At 42.5% G+C, this 23,027-nt stretch overlaps 3 protein-coding genes across 7 annotated transcripts in view; 2 read left to right on the top strand and 1 right to left on the bottom strand.

Moving 5' to 3' along the window:
- NQO2 (N-ribosyldihydronicotinamide:quinone dehydrogenase 2) overlaps nt 1-23,027 on the top strand; it is a 259,661-nt gene that overhangs the window by 215,685 nt on the left and 20,949 nt on the right. The window lies entirely within an intron of this gene.
- On the top strand, nt 13,993-16,612 carry LOC138642530 (pneumococcal serine-rich repeat protein-like). The gene is made up of 4 exons (XM_069730741.1): nt 13,993-14,043; nt 14,204-14,399; nt 14,547-14,706; nt 15,485-16,612. The coding sequence occupies exons 2-4, from the start codon at nt 14,246-14,248 to the stop codon at nt 16,581-16,583; spliced, it is 1,413 nt and encodes a 470-aa protein (XP_069586842.1). The 5' UTR covers nt 13,993-14,043; nt 14,204-14,245; the 3' UTR covers nt 16,584-16,612.
- On the bottom strand, nt 16,671-19,551 carry LOC138642532 (uncharacterized). The gene is made up of 2 exons (XM_069730742.1): nt 19,007-19,551; nt 16,671-18,855 (listed from the first exon to the last, which is right to left on the bottom strand). The coding sequence occupies exons 1-2, from the start codon at nt 19,351-19,353 to the stop codon at nt 17,970-17,972; spliced, it is 1,233 nt and encodes a 410-aa protein (XP_069586843.1). The 5' UTR covers nt 19,354-19,551; the 3' UTR covers nt 16,671-17,969.

Raw genomic sequence — 23,027 nt, 5'->3', positions numbered from 1 at the left:
ACTGATCAGACCATGCTCTGAGCATGGTCCAAGAGGCTTCTGTCACTGCAGCACTGACAGGTATAATGCATTGCAATGCACCTGTGATCAGACTAATAAAAGTTAAAGTCCGACAGAGGGACGTAAAATGTAACAAAAGGAGTTACAAAAATTGTATAAAAAATATTTACAAAAATCATAAAATAAATAAAACTAAAAAAAAAAAATTAAACCAATAAATACTGTAGGTATATTTATGTTAAAAAAAAGCATATACCGGTATTTGGTATATCGCTGCATTTGTAATGACCAGGCCTATAAAACTGTCACGCTATTTAACCCCTTCACACTGACAAAAAATGGAATAAAACACTATCAAAAAGACTATTGTAAATAAACATGGTATCACTTAAAATTTTCCATTCTTGTGGTTTCATTTTTTCATCCCCTTCTTCCAAGACCGATAACTGTTTTATTTTTATGTCTTGTTTTTTGTGGGACGAGTTGCAGTGTTATCATTCAATGTACTAAAAAATCTAAAATAAATAAGTATGGAGTACGGAAAAAATGCCCCCCAAAAATGTAACTGCACAATTGTGTTTTGGAGTTTTGTCTTCTTTGATAAAAATGACTTGCGCACGTATGGACATTATTCTGCAGGTCAAGACAATTACAGTGATTCCAAACTTGTATAGTTTTTTTATTATTATTTTAAGTCGTGAAAAAAATATTTAATATGTAAAAAAATTACTAGTTTTCAAAATTTGTGATATTTTCATTTTTGAGTTGATGGAGCTGCATGATGGCTTGTTTTTTACATGACAAATTAACATTTTCATTGAAAACATTTTGGGATAGATACAAAGTTTTGATTGCTACTGGTTGCACGTTTTCATGGTTGTGGCTAAAAAAACGCAATAGTGAAGTTTCAGGTTTTTTCTCATTATGGCACTTACCAATTGGTTTAATAAATTTTATATTTTGATAGAACGGACTTTTACAGACACAGCAATACCATATATGTGTATATTTTTTAATTTTTATTGGGGGAAAGGAGATTGTTTCTATTTTATGTTTATATTTTTTTTGTTATTAAAAACATTTTTTAAACTTAAACTTTTTAACGTCTTTATCACCTTTGATGTATGGATACGTCATGGCAATTTTGTGCACGCAGAAGCTCTGCACACGATCGGTGGCGGTTGTCAGCTGATTCAGAGCCTGACTCTTTAAACCCCTAAATACTGCGATCACTGGTGGTTGCAGCGATTGCAGCAATGCAGAGGAAGGGAGCCCCCTCTGCACTGCGATCGGTGTCATCGCGAGGGCCCGATTATTGCCATTGTAACCCATCCAGGTCACCAGGCACTAGCAAGTTAGCTCATTCGCAGTGCATTATCTAACTAACGTGTCTGCAGGGCTGACAGTTCTAATGCATTGCAATGCTCATTCATTGCAACGCATTAGAACTGCGATCAGACTGCTGAAAGTGAAAGTCCCATAGAAGGACTTAGTAAAAAAGTAAATAAAAAAAAATTGTAAACATAATTTTTTTTAAATGACAAAATAATAATAAAAAAAATAAAAAAATATATTGTATCAATAAACAAATATTTTTCTGAAAAAAAAATACACATATTTGGTGTTACCGTGTCCGGAATGATCTGACCTAAAAAATTATGCCACCTATAAAACGCTATAAAAATGAATGTAAATAAAAATGATATAGCTGAAAACCTCATCTTGTCCAGCAAAAAAGCAATCCACCATACAGCTCAATCAGCAGAAAAAAAAAGTTATAGCTTTCAGAATAAAGCGATACAAAAATTTTTTTTCTCGATAAAATAGTTTTTATTGCGTAAAAGCTCCAAAACACACACAACAAAAATCTAAATGTGGTATCGCTGTAATCGTACTGACCCACGGAATAAAGCTGTTTTATCAATTCTACTAGACGTGTAGCAGCATTTAAAAAACGATTCCTAAATTGCTGGTGCTTGTTCATTCTGCCTCGCAAAAATTGGAATAGAAAGCAATCAAAAAATGACACAAGCCCGAAAATGGTACCGATAAAAACATTTACTAGTTCAAAAAATAAGCGGTCACATGACTCTGTCAGCAAAAGTATGGAAAAATTATGACTCTCAAAATATGGCAATGCTAGTTTTTGCAAAACAAATCATCTTCTTTTACTGTGTGACAGCAACCAAACATAAAAAAAATCTATAAATCTGGTATCTCTGTAATTGCACAGACAAAAAGAATAAAGTCATCTAATCACTTATACTTCATGAGGAACGGCGTAAAAAATAAATAAAACCAATACTTCACCTGCTATTGATTTGTTTATTCAGCCTCCCAAAGGACGCATTAATGTTCTGTGCATATTTATCCTGTGCCCTACGCTGAGCGCTTACAATGGGGTTTTCCTTGTAGCCCTCTGAAATATGTGATTCAAACGGAACCCGTGTCGAAAGATTCCCTATAATGAAACAGATGGAGGCACTGTGGATGCCGTCTGGAGGCACTGTGGATGTCGTTCATCTTTTTTAGGTGTGCATAAAAGTGCCGTTGCCACAGTTTTGTGTATGCCTTGTGAGTCAGTGACCGGTGTCATATGCGAGGGTCACTATGTATCCCCCAGGATGTGCTTAGAAGCATATTAGATCCGTTGGAGTGCCCTGTGCTCACAGCAGGTTGTCTGTGAGACACAGGGAAGAATAAAAGTGAGTGTGAACTGGGTCAAGTTATTTGACCCAGAAATTATTCAGGAAAACCCGGTATGGGCTTTTATTTTTTAAACGGACTGCAGGAAGGTAGTGGGGCCGGTCCGTTTCCTCCAGCCCAGATCTTATAGTGGCCCATGGCCATAGAATCTGGAGGAAAGAAAAAAAACCCTGCAAGAGAGTTTGGGTGTGTCAGTATTGGTCTGGGAGTCAGACCTAGCTGGAGGCTTATGAGGAGCTCTTTCCGTGTGGAGCAACACGGGCCAGGCAGAGCCTAAAAAGCCTGACACCCCAGCGTACACAGTGGTGTAATACGTTCATGGCAACGGATTGTGGGCTGTCTTTGTTTTTCCCGGCTGCATACCAAAGGACTTGTTTGCTTATGTTTTCGGTTTATGAGTATACTATAAAATAAAGAAGACTTTATTTTGAACTTTATATGGGTCACTGCCTTCTCACTGCACAGCAAGGACATCGCTGCATCACAGTCTGTAAAGAAGGAAACCACAGAACAGAGGCCAGAAAGAGATCATAGTAACTCTGCTGCCTTATTATAGTGAACTAGCTGAAGAGCCCGGCGTTGCCTGGGCATAGTAAATATCTGTGGTTAGTTATAGCACCTCACTTCTCTTATTTTCCCATCACGCCTCTCATTTTCCCAATCACATCTTTCATTTTCCCCCTCACATCTCTCATTTTCTCCCTCACATCTCTCATTTTCTCCCTCACTCCTCTCATTCCCCCTAACACTTGTCATTTCAACCTCACATCTGTCATTTTCTGATCACTCCACTATTTTTCCTCACTCCTCTCATTTTGCACTCACACCTTTTCATTTTCACCTCACACCTCTCATTTTCACCTCATCACCTCAGTATATACATGTTTGTCATCTCCCTTATATATAGTATACATCTGTATGTCATCTCCTGTATATAGTATATACCTGTATGTCATCTCCCCTGTATATATTATATACCTGCTGTGTGTCATCTCCCCTATATATAGTATATACCTGAATGTCATCTCCTTCTATATATAGAATATACCTGTATGTCATCTCCTCCTGTATATAGTATATACCTGTGTGTCATCTCTCCTGTATATAGTATATATCTGTGTGTCATCTCCTTCTATATATAGCATATACCTGTATGTCATCTCCTCCTATATATAGTATATACCTGTAGGTCATCTGCTCCTGTATATAGTATATACCTGTGTGTCATCTCCTCCTGTATATATATGTACCTGTATGTCATCTCCTCCTCTATATAGTATATACCTGTGTGTCATCTCTCCTGTATATAGTATATATCTATGTGTCATCTCCCCTGTATATAGTATATACCTGTGTGTCATCTCCTCCTGTATTAGACCTCGTTCACACGTTATTTGCTCAGTATTTTTACCTCAGTATTTGTAAGCTAAATTGGCAGCCTGATAAACCCCAGCCAACAGGAAGCCCTTCCCCTGGCAGTATATAGTAGCTCACACATACACATAATAGACAGGTCATGTGACTGACAGCTGCCGTATTTCCTATATGGTACATTTGTTGTAGTTTGTCTGCTTATTAATCAGATTTTTATTTTTGAAGGATAAGACCAGACTTGTGTGTGTTTTAGGGCGAGTTTCGTTTGTCAAGTTGTGTGTGTTGAGTTGCGTGTGGCGACATGCATGTAGCGACTTTTGTGAGATGAGTTTTGTGTGGCAACATGCGTATAGCAACTTTTTGTGTGTCGAGTTGCATGTGACAGGTTAGTGTAGCAAGTTGTGTGCAGCAAGTTTTGCGCATGGCGAGTTTTGCGCGTGGCGAGTTTTGTGTGGTGCCTTTTGAGTATGTGCAAGTTTCGTGTGAGGCAAATTTTGCATGTGTTGCAACTTTTGTGCATGTGGCAATTTTTCCGCGTGTGCAAGTTTTGCATGTGGCGAGTTTTCCATGAGGTGAGTTTTGCACTTGTGGCGAGTTTTGCAAGAGCCTAGTTTTTGCATGTGGCGAGTTCTGCGCGTGGCGAGTTTTGAGCGGCGACTTTTGTGTTTCGACTTTTATGTGGCGAGGTTGGCGTATGTGTGGTGAAATGTGTTCTGAGGGTGATATGTGTTCAAGCACGTGGTAGTGTGTGGCGCATTTTGTGTGTGTGTTCATATCCCCGTGTGTGGTGAGTATCCCATGTCGGGGCCCCACCTTAGCAACTGTACGGTATATACTCTTTGGCGCCATCGCTCTCACTCTTTACGTCCCCCTTGTTCACATCTGGCAGCTGTCAATTTGCCTCCTACACTTTTCCTTTCATTTTTTCCCATTATGTAGATAGGGGCAAAATTGTTTGGTGAATTGGAACGTGTGGGGTTAAAATTTCGCCTCACAACATAGCCTATGATGCTCTCGGGGGCCAGACGTGTGACTGTGCAAAATTTTGTGGCTGTAGCTGCGACGCCTCCAACACTTTTCCTTTCACTTTTTTCCCCATTATGTAGATAGGGGCAAAATTGTTTGGTGAATTGGAAAGCGCGGGGTTAAAATTTCACCTCACAACATAGCCTATAACGCTCTCGGGGTCCAGACGTGTGACTGTGCAAGATTTGGCGGCTGTAGTTTCGACGCCTCCAACACTTTTCCTTTCACTTTTTTCCCCATTATGTAGATAGGGGCAAAATTGTTTAGTGAATTGGAACGCGTGGGGTTAAAATTTCGCCTCACAACATAGCCTATGACGCTCTCGGGGTCCAGACGTGTGACTGTGCAAAATTTTGTGGCTGTAGCTTCGACGCCTCCAACACTTTTCCTTTCACTTTTTTTCCCCATTATGTAGATAGGGGCAAAATTGTTTGGTGAATTGGAACACGCGGGGTTAAAATTTCGCCTCACAACATAGCCTATTGTTGTGAATTCTGTGGCTGAATTCACTCCTGTGGTCACAAGTGGTACTGCAGCTTCTGAGCTTCCTCCCTCAGGTGTTCTGGTGAGCTCGTTAACTGCTTCATTACTTAACTCCGCCTGATGCTGCTATCCTTGCTCCTTGTCAATGTTTCAGTGTTGGATCTGAGCTTCTCCTGATTGTTCCTGTGACCTGCTGCTCTGTATAGCTAAGTGCTTTTGCTTTTTTGTTGCTTTTTTTCTGTCCAGCTTGTCTTTTGTTTTGCTGGAAGCTCTGAGACGCAAAGGGTGTACCGCCGTGCCGTTAGTTCGGCACGGTGGTTTTTTTTTGCCCCCTTTGCGTGGTTTGCTTTAGGGTTTTTTGTAGACTGCAAGGTTCGCTTTACTGTCCTCGCTCTGTCCTAGAATATCGGGCCCCACTTTGCTGAATCTATTTCATCCCTACGTTTTGTCTTTTCATCTTACTCACAGTCATTATATGTGGGGGGCTGCCTTTTCCTTTGGGGAATTTCTCTGGGGCAAGTCAGGCCTATTTTTCTATCTTCAGGCTAGCTAGTTTCTTAGGCTGTGCCGAGTTGCCTAGGTAGTTGTTAGGCGCAATCCACAGCCGCTTTTAGTTGTGTTTAGGATAGGATCAGGTGTGCAGTCTACAGAGTTTCCACGTCTCAGAGCTCGTTCTTGTATTTTTGGGTATTTGTCAGATCACTGTGTGCGCTCTGATCGCTAAGCACACTGTGTTTCTGGATTGCCTTCATAACACCTGTCATTAGCAAACATAACAGTACAAGGAGCCTAACTAATGATTCTCAATAGAGGGAAAGAAAAAGTTCTGACATCATTTTTTTTTTTTTTTTCTGCTCTGTGTTCACTTTTTTTTTTTCCCCTAGACATTTGGGTGATTCTGGACACAGGTGTGGACATGGATATTCAGGGTCTGTGCTCTTCAATGGATAATCTCGTTATAAATGTACAAAAAATTCTAGATACTATTGATCAGAAATCTATGTTAGAACCAAGAATTCCTATTCCTGATTTGTTTTTTGGAGATAGAACTAAGTTTCTAAGTTTCAAAAATAATTGTAAGCTATTTCTGGCCTTGAAACCTCATTCTTCTGGTAATCCTATTCAACAGGTTTTGATTATTATTTCTTTTTTGCGCGGCGACCCTCAAGACTGGGCATTTTCTCTTGCGCCAGGAGACCCTGCATTGAGTAGTGTCGATGCGTTTTTCCTGGCGCTCGGATTGCTGTACGATGAGCCTAATTCAGTGGATCAGGCTGAGAAAAATTAGCTGGCTTTGTGCCAGGGTCAGGATGATATAGAAGTATATTGTCAGAAATTTAGGAAATGGTCAGTACTCACTCAGTGGAATGAATCTGCGCTGGCAGCTTTGTTCAGAAAGGGTCTCTCTGAGGCTCTTAAGGATGTCATGGTGGGATTTCCTATGCCTGCTGGTTTGAATGAGTCTTTGTCTTTGGCCATTCAGATCGGTCGACGCTTGCGCGAGCGTAAATCTGTGCACCATTTGGCGGTACTGCCTGAGGTTAAACCTGAGCCTATGCAGTGCGATAGGACTATGACTAGAGTTAAACGGCAGGAATACAGACGTCTGAATGGTCTGTGTTTCTACTGTGGTGATTCCACTCATGCTATTTCTGATTGTCCTAAGCGCACTAAGCGGTCCGCTAGGTCTGCCGTCATTGGTACTGTACAGTCCAAATTCCTTTGTCGTCGTTTTCTGTCATGGCGTTTGTGGATTCGGGCGCTGCCCTGAATCTGATGGATTTGGATTATGCTAAACGTTGTGGGTTTTTCTTGGAGCCTTTGCGGTGTCCTATTCCATTGAGAGGAATTGATGCTACACCTTTGGCCAAGAATAAACCTCAATACTGGGCCCAGCTGACCATGTGCATGGCTCCTGCACATCAGGAAGTTATTCGCTTTCTGGTGTTGCATAATCTGCATGATGTGGTCGTGTTGGGGTTGCCATGGCTACAAACCCATAATCCAGTATTGGATTGGAATTCCATGTCGGTATCCAGCTGGGGTTGTCAGGGGGTACATGGTGATGTTCCATTTTTGTCGATTTCGTCATCCACCCCTTCTGAGGTCCCAGAGTTCTTGTCTGATTATCAGGATGTATTTGAAGAGCCCAAGTCCGATGCTCTACCTCCGCATAGGGATTGTGATTGTGCTATCAATTTGATTCCTGGTAGTAAATTCCCTAAAGGTCGATTATTTAATTTATCCGTGCCCGAACACGCCGCTATGCGCAGTTATGTGAAGGAATCCCTGGAGAAGGGACATATTCGCCCATCGTCATCACCACTGGGAGCAGGGTTTTTCTTTGTAGCCAAGAAGGATGGTTCGCTGAGACCGTGTATTGATTACCGCCTTCTTAATAAGATCACTGTTAAATTTCAGTATCCCTTGCCATTGTTATCTGACTTGTTTGCTCGGATTAAGGGGGCTAGTTGGTTCACTAAGATAGATCTTCGTGGTGCGTATAATCTGGTGAGAATCAGGCAAGGAGATGAATGGAAAACTGCATTCAATACGCCCGAGGGTCATTTTGAGTATCTAGTGATGCCGTTCGGACTTGCCAATGCTCCATCTGTGTTTCAGTCTTTTATGCATGACATCTTCCGTGAGTATCTGGATAAATTCCTGATTGTTTACTTGGATGACATTTTGATCTTCTCAGATGATTGGGAGTCTCATGTGAAGCAGGTCAGAATGGTTTTTCAGGTCCTGCGTGCTAACTCTTTGTTTGTGAAGGGATCAAAGTGTCTCTTCGGTGTGCAGAAAGTTTCATTTTTGGGCTTCATCTTTACCCCTTCTACTATCGAGATGGATCCAGTTAAGGTCCAAGCCATCCAGGATTGGATTCAGCCGACATCTCTGAAAAGTCTGCAAAAGTTCCTGGGCTTTGCTAATTTTTATCGTCGCTTCATCTGTAATTTTTCTAGCATTGCCAAACCATTGACCGATTTGACCAAGAAGGGTGCTGATTTGGTTAATTGGTCTTCTGCTGCTGTGGAAGCTTTTCAGGAGTTGAAGCGTCGTTTTTGTTCTGCCCCTGTGTTGTGTCAGCCAGATGTTTCTCTTCCGTTCCAGGTCGAGGTTGATGCTTTTGAGATTGGAGCAGGGGCGGTTTTGTCACAGAGAGGTTCTGATTGCTCAGTGATGAAACCATGTGCTTTCTTTTCCAGGAAGTTTTCGCCCGCTGAGCGTAATTATGATGTGGGCAATCGAGAGTTGCTGGCCATGAAGTGGGCATTCGAGGAGTGGCGTCATTGGCTTGAAGGAGCTATGCATCGCGTGGTGGTATTGACTGATCATAAGAACTTGACTTATCTCGAGTCTGCCAAGCGCTTGAATCCTAGACAGGCCCGTTGGTCGTTATTTTTTGCCCGCTTCGACTTTGTGATTTCGTACCTTCCGGGCTCTAAAAATGTGAAGGCGGATGCTCTGTCTAGGAGTTTTGTACCCGACTCTCCGGGTTTATCTGAGCCAGCGGGTATCCTCAAGGAAGGAGTCATTGTGTCTGCCATCTCCCCTGATTTGCGGCAGGTGCTGCAAAAATTTCAGGCGAATAAACCTGATCGTTGTCCAGCAGAGAAACTGTTCGTCCCTGATAGGTGGACTAATAAACTTATCTCTGAACTTCATTGTTCGGTGTTGGCTGGTCATCCTGGAATCTTTGGTACCAGAGAGTTAGTGGCTAGATCCTTCTGGTGGCCATCTCTGTCACGGGATGTACGTACTTTTGTGCAGTCCTGTGGGATTTGTGCTAGGGCTAAGCCCTGCTGTTCTCGTGCCAGTGGGTTGCTTTTGCCCTTGCCGGTCCCAAAGAGGCCTTGGACACATATTTCGATGGATTTCATTTCTGACCTTCCCGTTTCTCAAAAGATGTCAGTCATTTGGGTGGTCTGTGATCGCTTTTCTAAAATGGTCCATCTGGTGCCCTTGGCTAAATTGCCTTCCTCCTCTGATTTGGTACCTTTGTTCTTTCAGCATGTGGTTCGGTTGCATGGCATTCCTGAGAATATTGTTTCTGACAGAGGTTCCCAGTTTGTTTCAAGGTTTTGGCGAGCCTTTTGTGGTAGGATGGGCATTGACCTATCCTTTTCCTCGGCTTTCCATCCTCAGACTAATGGCCAGACCGAACGAACCAATCAGACCTTGGAAACATATCTGAGATGTTTTGTTTCTGCAGACCAGGATGATTGGGTGTCCTTTTTGCCGTTGGCTGAGTTCGCCCTTAATAATCGGGCCAGCTCGGCTACCTTGGTTTCTCCATTTTTTTGCAATTCTGGGTTCCATCCTCGTTTCTCTTCAGGACAGGTTGAGTCTTCGGACTGTCCTGGTGTGGATTCCGTGGTGGATAGGTTGCAGCAGATCTGGACTCAGGTAGTGGACAATTTGATCTTGTCCCAGGAGAAAGCTCAACTTTTCGCTAATCGCAGACGCCGTGTGGGTCCCCGACTTCGTGTTGGGGATCTGGTTTGGTTATCTTCTCGTCATATTCCTATGAAGGTTTCCTCTCCTAAATTTAAACCTCGTTTTATTGGTCCGTATAGGATTTCTGAGGTTTTCAATCCTGTGTCTTTTCGTTTGACCCTCCCAGACTCCTTTTCCATACATAATGTATTCCATAGGTCGTTGTTGCGGAGATACGTGGCACCTATGGTTCCATCTGTTGAGCCTCCTGCCCCGGTTTTGGTGGAGGGGGAATTGGAGTATATTGTGGAGAAGATTTTGGATTCTCGTGTTTCTAGACGGAAACTCCAGTATCTGGTTAAATGGAAGGGTTATGCTCAGGAAGATAATTCCTGGGTTTTTGCCTCTGATGTTCATGCTTCCGATCTTGTTCGTGCCTTTCATGCGGCTCATCCTGGTCGGCCTGGGGGCTCTGGTGAGGGTTCGGTGACCCCTCCTCAAGGGGGGGGTACTGTTGTGAATTCTGTGGCTGAATTCACTCCTGTGGTCACAAGTGGTACTGCAGCTTCTGAGCTTCCTCCCTCAGGTGTTCTGGTGAGCTCGTTAACTGCTTCATTACTTAACTCCGCCTGATGCTGCTATCCTTGCTCCTTGTCAATGTTTCAGTGTTGGATCTGAGCTTCTCCTGATTGTTCCTGTGACCTGCTGCTCTGTATAGCTAAGTGCTTTTGCTTTTTTGTTGCTTTTTTTCTGTCCAGCTTGTCTTTTGTTTTGCTGGAAGCTCTGAGACGCAAAGGGTGTACCGCCGTGCCGTTAGCTCGGCACGGTGGTTTTTTTTTGCCCCCTTTGCGTGGTTTGCTTTAGGGTTTTTTGTAGACTGCAAAGTTCGCTTTACTGTCCTCGCTCTGTCCTAGAATATCGGGCCCCACTTTGCTGAATCTATTTCATCCCTACGTTTTGTCTTTTCATCTTACTCACAGTCATTATATGTGGGGGGCTGCCTTTTCCTTTGGGGAATTTCTCTGGGGCAAGTCAGGCCTATTTTTCTATCTTCAGGCTAGCTAGTTTCTTAGGCTGTGCCGAGTTGCCTAGGTAGTTGTTAGGCGCAATCCACAGCCGCTTTTAGTTGTGTTTAGGATAGGATCAGGTGTGCAGTCTACAGAGTTTCCACGTCTCAGAGCTCGTTCTTGTATTTTTGGGTATTTGTCAGATCACTGTGTGCGCTCTGATCGCTAAGCACACTGTGTTTCTGGATTGCCTTCATAACACCTGTCATTAGCAAACATAACAGCCTATGACGCTCTCGGGGTCCAGACGTGTGACTGTGCAAAATTTTGTGGCTGTAGCTTCGACGCCTCCAACACTTTTCCTTTCACTTTTTTCCCCATTATGTAGATAGGGGCAAAATTGTTTGGTGAATTGGAACGCGCGGGGTTAAAATTTCGCCTTACAACATAACCTATGACGCTCTCGGGGTCCAGACGTGTGACTGTGCAAAATTTTGTGGCTGTAGCTTCGACGCCTCCAACACTTTTCCTTTCACTTTTCCCCATTATGTAGATAGGGGCAAAATTGTTTGGTGAATTGGAATGCGCGGGGTTAAAATTTCGCCTCACAACATAGCCTATGACGCTCTCGGGGTCCAGACATGTGACTGTGCAAAATTTTGTGGCTGTAGCTTCGACGCCTCCAGCACTTTTCCTTTCACTTTTTTCCCCATTATGTAGATAGGGGCAAAATTGTTTGGTGAATTGGAACGTGCGGGGTTAAAATTTCACCTCACAATATAGCCTATGACGCTCTCGGGGTCCAGACGTGTGACTGTGCAAAATTTTGTGGCTGTAGCTGCGACGGTGCAGATGCCAATCCCGGACATACATACACACATACACACATACACACATACACACATTCAGCTTTATATAGTAGATGGATCCCTCAGGAGTTTCATATGAATCACATCACTTAGGCTACGTTCACATTAGCGTCATGCGACGCTGCGTCGCCGACGCACGACAACGCATGCGTCATGCGCCCCTATCTTTATCATTGGGGACGCATGCGTTGCGTTGTCGTGCGTTTTCAGTAAAACGCACGACGCATGCGTCGTAACACCGCACCTGGGTGGCGTCGGAGACGCTACATGTTGCATTTTCGGACCGCCAAAAAAACGCGCGCGTCGCTCGTGCGTCGTCAATGCGTTACAATTTCCCATTGAAACGTATTGACGACGCACTTGCGTCGCGGGTGTGCGTCGTGCATGCGTTGTGCGACGCATGCGTCGTAACATAAAATGAAACAAAAAAGTGTCTAGACAGTGTCTAGACAGTGCAAACAGTGAGAAAAACATCCCCCATATATAAAGAAAATGTAGGATTGTTTGTCACTTCTGCTGCTACACAACAGGCAACATCAGACCAGACACATCAGAGCAACTGTCTTCTCATCCGCTGTCCAGAGATGTAAGTATAGAATGATTATGTGCATTTTCTACATGTGATTATGTGCATTTTCAACATGTTTTTACAATTATTTTTGCAAGTAGTGTTTTATATTCTGCACTGTGGGTAAAGATATTGTGGTCTTTTTGGTCTGGTTTTGATGTACGGCATTGTGTATAGGATGGCGTTTCATTGTCTGCGGCCTTGATTAGTGTTCTTTCCAAGATTGATTTTTAGTTTCCATTTTTTGGTTTGGTGTTGTTTTTGTATTCAGTTGTGCTGTTTTATTCGTCCGTTATATGATGGCGTTTCATTGTCTCTGGCCCTGTCGGTTGTTTTGTAAAGTATGGTAGTATAGAATGATTTTGAGGCCTTTTATTACATTTATTAAATTTTTATTGCAATTTGTGTATTATTTTCAGCACTGTGGTTGTGTAAAGAATTATTAGGCAACATCAGACCAGACACATCAGAGCAACTGTCTTGTCATCCGCTGTCCAGAGATGTAAGTATAGAATGATTCTGTGCATTTTCAACATGTTTTTACAATTATTTTTGCAAGTAGTGTTTTATATTCTGCACTGTGGGTAAAGATATTGTGGTCTTTTTGGTCTGGTTTTGATGTACGGCATTGTGTATAGGATGGCGTTTCATTGTCTGCGGCCTTGATTAGTGTTCTTTCCAAGATTGATTTTTAGTTTCCATTTTTTGGTTTGGTGTTGTTTTTGTATTCAGTTGTGCTGTTTTATTCTTCCGTTATATGATGGCGTTTCATTGTCGCTGGCCCTGTCGGTTGTTTTGTAAAGTATGGTAGTATAGAATGATTTTGAGGCCTTTTATTACATTTATTAAATTTTTATTGCAATTTGTGTATTATTTTCAGCACTGTGGTTGTGTAAATACATAGTTGTATGTTTCTGGTTGCGATGTATGGCGTTGTATCCCCTTCTATTGTCTCCGGCACTGTTGGTTTCATTGTAAAGTATTTATGTTTCTGCCCTTACTTTTTTTCGTGTTGAAATATTTTTTATTCCAACTACATATTGTGTTTTTTGTGTTGATCCGTGCATACTGTAATTTTTCTTTTTTAAAAAAATCTTTTGGGATTACTACATTGTGTATTTGTTAATTTTCTTATCTTTAGCCTTTTGTACTCTGGCATTGGGTTGTCTCTGCCATTGTTTCTTTAATCTAATCAATGTGGCAGTGTAGTTTGCTCAGCGTTAGTTCAGTTGGAGTGCAATGTTATTTGTGGTTTAAATGCCTTTTTTTTTAATATTATTTATTGCATGATAGTGCATAGGAGCATAGTCAATGTTATTTTTTTGTTAATTTCAGAACTGCTTTAATTAGTCATGGCCAGCGGCAGTGATTCCGGCACCCCACCGCTGAGGAGTCCGGTGAGTACATGATCTACTATTGCTTGCTATATTTTCGCTGTCATTTGTAGATGGGTCACTCAACTTTTTGTTAAACTATTTTGCAGGCTTCTTCAAGTGAGGAGGAGAACCAGGATGAAGAGAGGGAGCAGCAGCAGGGACCACGGGGCCAAGCTGTGGTTGCAGGACGGAGCGTAAGTATTTCTTTCAAACCTTTTATTTATTTATTTATTTTTTTTGCGGGTATTGGGGGGGTGGTGGGAGGGTGTGGTGTTGTGTGTAGTAGGTGTCGGTGGAGGAGATAGGGACAATTTTTTTCTCTTTCAAACCTTAATATTTTCCATTCTTTTCTAGGTTTCACAACGGGCCCTGGATGAGCCACTTAACATTGACCTAATGGTGGCATCAATAGAAGCACGGGGCCCGTTGTGGGACAGCCGTGACCCCCAGCACGCGGACCAGGGCATATTGCGGCGTCTGTGGTTGGAGGTGGCACAAACGCTGTGGGATGGCTTCGACAGCGCTAACGCCAAGGCCAAAGCCAGTTTCCGTAAGTATTTAAAAAATAGTGCTGTGACCCATCATGCCAGGATTACACAACCGTCTGTGATGTCTTTGATTGGGATTGCACACGGTTGCGTAATCTTTTTCAATATATTATCTAAAACCTTTTTTTTTTTTTTTTTTTAATACACAGTTAAACAATTGAGGACCAGATGGCGCTCCATGAAGGACCGTTTCAAGAGGGGCCTGAAAAAGGAGGGACAGGCTCGTAGTGGTGCTGGCGCTTCAAGGACCTCGGTGTACAAGCATAACCGTATACTGCAGTTCTTGCGACCGGTCCTTGAAAGCAGAGAGTAAGTATAGTACCTATTCACACACCTAGTTTTCACAACATGCATATTCACATACTACATTCCAGTCACGTTGCTTATTGCCCAGCCATTTATTTTGCCAAGTACCAAGTATATAAATGAAGTAAAAAAAGGCAAGTTCACAGAGTTGTGCAAAGTAAAAAATACATACTTTTCTCCTCTTGAATCATAAGCAGAGGATCAAACATCAGCACAATACAATAGACTCTATCTACGCGTTTCAGGTGACAGGGAACATCAGACCTGAAACGCGTAGATAGTTTTTTTATTGTATTGTGCAGATGTTTCATCCTCTGCTTTTGATTGAAGTTAATAAAGTTTTTTTTTTAAACTTTTCACCACTCGTTGACCTTGAATTTTTTATTCATTTCTTGTCTTCTCACACTTGCCAGGTGTATCCACGATTTTTTATACATAATAAAGTTAAATATAATAGATACGGCATACATTCCACTGCAAAGCTGGTTAGGTTCCCATGGTTGCTCAGCTCGCAGGACCTGTGATGACGTCTCGTTCACATGACCGTGACGTCATGGCAGTTCCAACCTAAGCATAATTGTCTGGCGTTGCAAACTAAAAACATGGGTGACTCTTTAGAATTAAATAAATACCTTTTGTTTAATATTGATGGTGCATATGCAGTGTCAATATTAAAAATAGTGTAATATTAATGGCGGTAATGGATACCTGGCGGTAAAATGTTATGACGCATGTGAAATGTGATATTTTTTATACTAATGGTTTCCTTATGTTTTCACAGAACACACAGCAGCACCCGCGAGACTGTCCGATCCTCAAGACGACCCTCAAGAGCGGTCCTTTGTGAAGCGCCATCTGAACTGTCGCAGCCATCCCACAGCGAGAGCAGGTCTGCAACAACACAATCTGGCGAACCGGCAGCCGGTCCATCAGATGTTCCTCTGGCCGAGGCCTCTGTTGCTCCGTCCTTTGGGTCTTCCCGACAGCGTCAGCGGGCCTCGGACAGGGCGCCCATGTCCGAATTTTTACATCTGAGTACCGTATTTCAGAATGGTTTCAAGGCGCTGTGCGATAAAATGTGCAATATCGAACGGCGTCTTGAAAACATCGAAACGGATCTCTCGAGGCCGGCAAAACATTTCTTTAGTGCCATTCACAACGGCATGGTGGAACATCTTACGCCGGAACTCCAGATTTCGTTCATGCAGGGCTGCAACAATTTATATGTCAGTGCTCTGCAGCAGGCTCGGGTCATGCAGTCAGCGACAAATATGCCCGCAGTACCATCGCTGGCTGCAATGACTCCGACTCCTGCTGCAGAGCACCACCACAGAGCTCCGCGTGCCGAGGGCCACCGCCGCCGCCACCGCCACCACAGAACTGAGCCCCAAAGTTCCGAGCCTGACAGGCCTTCAAGGGGGCACAGACGGGAAGCCGACCCCCACCCAGAGGGAGAGAGGAGGAAAAAGAAGAAGAAGACCATGACGACCACAAGCACTACGTCCTTGGCTATGGCTGCTCCCCAAAGTACCACCAGAACACAGCCTGGGTCGACCCGGAGCACACCAAGTACCCAGGCTGGGTCTACACGGAGTACACCCACTACCCAGCCTGGGTCAACCAGGAGTACACCATCTACACAGCCTGGGTCGACCCAGAGCCGGAGTAGCCAGCCAAGGACACTGGTCGTCCCTCCTCCTCTCTCACCTGCTTCTGTTGCAGTCTCGCCACCACCATCCACTGGCTGGACTGATGTCGGCATCCCGTCTAGTGTCATAGAGTATGCTGCTTCCTCCCCCTCTTCCTCCTCCTCGGTCTCCTCATCACAAAAAACTGGGGGATATGAATCCCCTTTTGTTGCGGACATTGGCACCCCTTAAAACCGGTTTCCCTTTTTTTTTTTTTTTGTAACACAAAATAAATTTGTTATATTTTTTTTTTTTAAAAATTTGGTTTTTATTGTCTCAAATAAAGTTTGCACCAAATCACACCTTGCGCCGTACACACAAATCGTGTCTTTGTAACACCAGATGTGCAATGTGTGACAATATTATCTCTATTTTTTTTAACATTTTCTTATATGGCTGTCGTTCATTGTACTCAGATGTTACAAACACAAACAGCATTGCTCAATATGTCAAGTTTACAAAGTACCATCACACAACGATTTCAGTATGGATATAGTTGTTTTAACTTTGTCTTTTCTGAAATCGTAAAACGATTGAGCCCCTGCTGTGATTTTTTGGTTATCAGCAAATGATTTGGAATATTTTTTGGGTAACTTCTCAGAAGCTGTCATTGTTGGATTGGTGAGTTCACACCAATCCAGCGATGTCTTTGTTTTAAACAAGGGAAAATTGGGTAGTGCACTGTTTTAATCACTCAAATAAAAAGTTTACAATACCCCACTAATATAAAAAGGTGTCTACCACGTCCCTCGCCGTCATCTTTCCGCACTGACACTGTGATTCCCGCCCGTAAAGCTGAGCACACCGTTGCCTTAAACGCTGTGCTGTGCTTTAGGGCTGGCACAGTACGGGAAGCTGACGGCGATGGACGTTTCACACACCGTAGTGTAAGGTTTTTTTTGTAATTAACATTACATTAACAATAGTAAACATCGTGAGTGTGGCATTACCCAGATTGCTCTTTTTTGTTGATGGGGAGCTGTATGTGTGACAGCTCTCCAGCAACCATGCGACAACTAAACAACGATCTCGGTCCAGTCGTATCACTGGTCGGTATCGGTGGATAATAGTTTTATTAAATGTACCTTAAGAATATTGTTCAGGTGAGATGGAAGCAATGTTGACAGTGTCACCACTATTTGACTCTGGACGTATTCTAGCATCCTGAGTACAATAGTGTTCACTCTGTAGAGTTTAGCAAACATGATCGTCTCCCTCCTTGTCAAGCCTTGTTCCATATGCAAATAGTCTGCAGGATTAAAAATGGTTGACAAGGTGGGAGCCGATTATGTTATGCCTCAATACTATGAAACACACAAATTTTGTGGCACACACATTAGTACTTTCAATAAATTCAATAAATTTCAATAAATTTGGATTTTTAAAATTTTATTAATATGTATAAACGTATGAATTTTTTTTTTTTAAAAACTGAAAGGCTCAAGAACTGTATTTGAAAACACAACACATTATACATCCAGGGAACATTAAAACAATAACCATAGAATCACCATACATAGGATGGTTAAATGATGAACACAACAGTGTTTACATGACATCATAATAAAACATACAGAATTAGACCATTTCATCTTGCCATGAAACACGGCCAACATCGGAAACAAAGTATGCAGCAAATTGGTCCCTCATATGAGCAATCTCCACAGTTGTCCGCAGAGTATGAGCTTGATAATCAGGCAATGGATTTGGTATGTGTTCATCGAGTTCCACGTTGACTCTCTCTTTATCAATAATAAAATTGTGGAGAACCACACACGCCTTCACCACCTCATCCACTGTCTCAATTTTCAAATTTATAGCGGATCCTAATATACGCCATTTGGAGACCAGGATGCCAAAGGCGCACTCCACAGTTCTTCTGGCCCTGGACAGTCTATAATTAAATATAGTTTTGGTACGGTCCAACCCACGACTGGAGTACGGTTTAAGTAGGTTGCCACTCATTTGAAAAGCCTCATCACCAACAACAACAAATGGCAGGTCCGGGCCGTCAGTGTTGGGAAGAGGTCGTGGATGGGGGAAATTAAAATTGTTATTGTACAATCTTTGGCCCATATCAGACTCCTTAAATGTCCGTGAATCATTTGCACGACCAAAGGCTCCAATGTCCACAGCGAGAAACCTGCAGTCCGCACCAGCAATTGCCATCAGCACAGTGGAAAAGTATTTTTTATAATTATAAAAAAGAGATCCACTTCTTGACGGCTTGGTAATCCTAATGTGCTTCCCATCCACAGCTCCGATACAGTTAGGGAAAGAACAAACTTTGTCGAATTTTTGGGCGTTGGCATGCCATATTTCTTGTGTAGGGATGGGCAAAAATTCCTCCCGGAGGTTGTCCCACAATGCGCGGCATGTGTCTGCAATAATACCCGACAGTGTTGAGACTCCAATCCGAAACTGGAAATGCAGTGATCTCAATGTCTCTCCGGTAGCCAGGAAACTGACAAGAAGAAAAATAAATAAATATAATTAATTTAATTGTTATGAATGAATTTTCCATTTTTAATTACAATCCCCCACCCCGCAAAACAAAAACATGTTAATTTAAAAAATGGCTAGAACATATAAATCCTTCACATTCGATTACGTACCGTAGAGTCACCAGCAGACGCTCCTCAGGGGAAATCGATTTACGGAGCTGCGTGTCCTGCCTGGAAATGGTTCCTTCCACCAGACGCAGCAGATATCGAAAGCTGTCTTTTGACATCCTGGTGTACTCTAAGTATTTGTCCTGGTTCTCATTTAATTCGCCAAAAAGACAATGGTACGCTCCACGACTCTCTCGGACTTCCACTATAGGGTGAAGCCAAAAACGCCGCCGACTCCTTCTCCGTAGTTTGTCTCTTCTCCTCTGTTCATGACAGGCAAAAGCATAAGCTATAGCAAGGGCTAATTCCAGCTCAAAAGTGAGGTAGATACTCTCCATGGAACGATCCATCTTGATGCTGTATGGTTGGAAATAAGGTATGCCGGGGTATATATACCACTATGACATTAATACCCACCCCCATCTACCCATTGGTGACATTATCGATTGTCTAGACACTAGACCCACCCTCTTCTATTCATTGGTGGTGTTATCTAGTGTCTAGACACTAAATTGTGGCTCAAGATCCAATCAGTGTTTGCCAACGCATGCGTCGTAAAACACTGCGTTTTTTTGTAAAACGCACCAAAAACGCACCGGAAACGCTGCGTTTTACGACGCATCCGTCAGACGCTTGCATCATAAAAGTTGCGTTTTTGCGTGCGTTTCCGATGCGTCGTGCGTTGCGTCGGCGACGCAGCGTCGCATGACGCTAATGTGAACGTAGCCTTAGAGATTTAAATGGAAACCCTGATGTAAGTGTTCAGCGTAGAGCGCCGGATAAATGTGATACCAAATGTTATGTTCCAAATCAATCCACAAAAAAAAAGGAAGTCGCCACTCAGGATCGTTATCTGTCAATGGAAATATAGGGGCTTCCACGTTACTAGTAGTACAAAGAATCTGGAAGAGCAAAATGGCTTCTCCTCCCTAAAAGAATCCAGGAAATTCTGAGCTCTCAAATCCAAATGTCCCTCTCCCTTTTGAGCCCCATAGTGTACCTAAACCATATTTAGCGTCAACCTGTTTGGCATTTTTGTAGTGATGAAAGTCCGCCTAATTTACGAGTGCATGCCTCCAGAAGCATGAGCTTCTGGTCACTATAATTGTCAGTACACCTGTAGAAAAATTCCAAGTGGGGTATAATTTCCAAAATGGGGTCACTTGAAGGTGTATTCTACTCTTCTATCACTTAGGGGCTCTGTATATGGAGTCAGCAAATTATTCTAAGAAAATCTGCATTCCAGGAGGCAAATAGTGCTTCGTCCCTCCTGAGTCTTGCTGTATGGCTAAGCAATACTGTACAGCCACCTATGGGGTATTTCTATATTCAGCAGAAATTGTGGGTCAAATTTTGGAGCCATTTTTACCTACCTCCCAGTGTAAAAATGTAAAATCTGGGGCTAAAACTATATTTTGTTGGTAAAGATTTAATTATTTTTTTCTTCACATCCCAATGGTATAAAATTCTGTGACCCACCTGGAGTTTTAATATGATCACTTCACCCCCCAAATTAATTCATTGGGAGGTGTAGTTTGTAAAATAGGGTCTCTTATGGGGGTTCTGCTGTTCTGGCACTTCAGGGGCTCTGCAAAAGTGACATGACACCCTCAAACCAGTCCAGCAAAATCTCAACTTCAATATGGCGCTTCTGCCCTTCTGAGCTGTGCACTGTGCCTCAAAAATAGTTTTCGACTATGTATGGGGTACCAGTGTACTCAGGAGAAATTGCACAACAAATTTTGAGGTAAATTTTCTCCTGCTATTCTTGTGAAAATAAACAAATGGAGCTAAAACAACATTTTTGGGTGAAAAAATATATTTTCTTTATTTTCACAGATAAACGCTGTAAAATTCTGTGAGCAACCAATGGGTTCAAGGTGCTCACCACACATCTAGACATTCCTTGAAGGGTCTAGTTTCCAAAATAGGGTGATTTGTGGGGGGTTTTCCACTGTTTAGGCACATCAGAGGCTTTTCAAACGTGACATGACACCAGCAGACTATTCCATCAAAGTCTGTTTTCCAAAATGTCACTCCTGCTTTTATGATCCCTGTCGTGCCCCCAAACAGTAGTTTACCCCCACATATTGGGTATCAGCATTATCAGGAGAAATTGTACAATACATTTTGGGTTCCATTTCCTGTTATCCTCATGAGAATAATACAATTTGGGGCCAAAATAACATTTTTCTGAGACATATTTGATTTTCTTTTATTTTCACAGCTCTACTTTATAAACTTCTTTGAAGCACCCGGGCTTCAGGTGCTCACCACACATCTAGATACATTCCTGGAGGGGTCTAGTTACCAAAATGGGGTCAACTGGGGGGTTCAACTGTTTAGGCACATCCGAGGCTCTTCAAACGTGACATGACACCAGCAGACTATTTCATCAAAATCTGTATTCCAAAATGTCACTCCTGCTTTTATCAGCCCTGTCGTGCCCCCAAACAGTAGTTTACCCCCACATATTGTGTATCAGCATAATCAGGAGAAATTTGACATGAAAGGTTCCATTTCCTGTTATCCTCATGAGAATAACAAAATTTGGTGCTAAAATAACTTTTTTCTGGAACATATTTGATTTTTTTTATTTTCACAGCTCTAGTTCTGTGAAGGACCTGGGGGTTTAGGTGCTCACCACACATCTACATACATTCCTGGGGGGTCTAGTTACCAAAATGGGGTCAATTGGAGGGGTTCCACTGTTTAGGCACATCAGGGGCTCTCCAAACGTGACATGGTGTCTGCTAATTATTCCATCAAATTTTGCTTTAAAAACGTCAAATGGCCCTCCTTCCCTTCTGAGTCCTGCCATGCGCCCAAACAGTAGTTTTTCCCCACATTTGGGGTATCAGCGTACTCAGAAGAAATTGCACAACAAATTGTATGGTGCAGTTTCTCCTGTTACCCTGAGAAAATGTAAAATTTTAAGCTAAAAATATTTTTGTGAGAAAAATTTATTTTTTATTTTTTACAGCTCAATGTTAGGGTACCGTCACACAGTGGCATTTTGATCGCTACAACGGCACGATTTGTGACGTTCCAGCGATATATCCGTGACGTTCCAGCGATCTCGCTGTGTCTGACACGCTCCTGCGATCAGGGACCCCGCTGAGAATCGTACGTCGTAGCAGATCGTTTGAAACTTTCTTTCGTCGTCTAGTGTCCCGCTGTGGCGGCATGATCGCATGGTGTAACAAAGGTGTGCACGATATTGTATACGATGTGCGCATAGTAACCAACGGCTTCTACATCGCACATACGTCATGAAATTATCGCTCCAGCGTCGTACATTGCAAAGTGTGACAGCAGTCTACGACGCTGGAGCGATATTGTTACGATGCTGGAGCGTCACGGATTGTGCCGTCGTAGCGATCAAAATGCCACTGTGTGACGGTACCCTTATAAACTTCTGTGAAGTCCCTGAGGGTTTATGGTGCTCAGCTCACCACACATCTACATATGCTCCCTGAGGGGTCTAGTTTCCAGAATGGTGTAATTTGTGGGGGTTTTCTTTGTTTAGGCACATCAGGTGTTCTCAAAATCAGACAAGGCATCCGCTAATTACGGATTTTACAGACAATTTTACATTCAAAAAGTCAAATGACGCTCCTTCCCTCCCGAGCCCTGCCATGCACCTAAAGTGTTTTTTTCCCACATATGGGATATCGGTATGCTTAGGAGAAATTTCCCAACAAATTTTGAGGTCCATTTTTTCCTGTTGCCCTTGTAAAAGCTAAAAAATGGGTCCAAAGTAAAAATTAAAAAAAAAACTGAAAATGTTAATTTCTTCCTTCCACATTCCAAAAATTCCTAGGAAACACCTGAAAAAGTAAACTTCTTGAATGCAGTTTTGTGCACAGTGAGGGTCCAGTTTTTAGAAAGTTGTCCCTTTTGGTCATTTTATGTCATATAAACTTCTCAAAGTCACTTCAAATGTAATATGGTCCCTAAAAAAATTGTTTTGTAAATTTTGGTGAAAAAATTAGAAATTGCTGGTCAATCTTTAACCCTTATA

This window comes from Ranitomeya imitator, chromosome 6, assembly GCF_032444005.1.
Source record: "Ranitomeya imitator isolate aRanImi1 chromosome 6, aRanImi1.pri, whole genome shotgun sequence".
Classification (NCBI taxonomy): domain Eukaryota; kingdom Metazoa; phylum Chordata; class Amphibia; order Anura; family Dendrobatidae; genus Ranitomeya; species Ranitomeya imitator.
The sequence above is the reverse complement of the archived record's forward strand: the minus strand, read 5'-3'. Positions and strand labels throughout refer to the sequence as shown.

Bases quoted from the DNA above. Each gene is read 5' to 3' on its own strand.
- LOC138642532 (XM_069730742.1), bottom strand. From the start codon at position 19,353: ATGGATCGTTCCATGGAGAGTATCTACCTCACTTTTGAGCTGGAATTA. The intron at 18,856-19,006 runs GTACGTAATCGA...TCTTCTTGTCAG, and splicing joins CGTCTGCTGGTGACTCTACG to TTTCCTGGCTACCGGAGAGA.
- LOC138642530 (XM_069730741.1), top strand. From the start codon at position 14,246: ATGGTGGCATCAATAGAAGCACGGGGCCCGTTGTGGGACAGCCGTGAC. The intron at 14,400-14,546 runs GTAAGTATTTAA...TTTAATACACAG, and splicing joins CAAGGCCAAAGCCAGTTTCC to TTAAACAATTGAGGACCAGA. The intron at 14,707-15,484 runs GTAAGTATAGTA...ATGTTTTCACAG, and splicing joins CCGGTCCTTGAAAGCAGAGA to AACACACAGCAGCACCCGCG.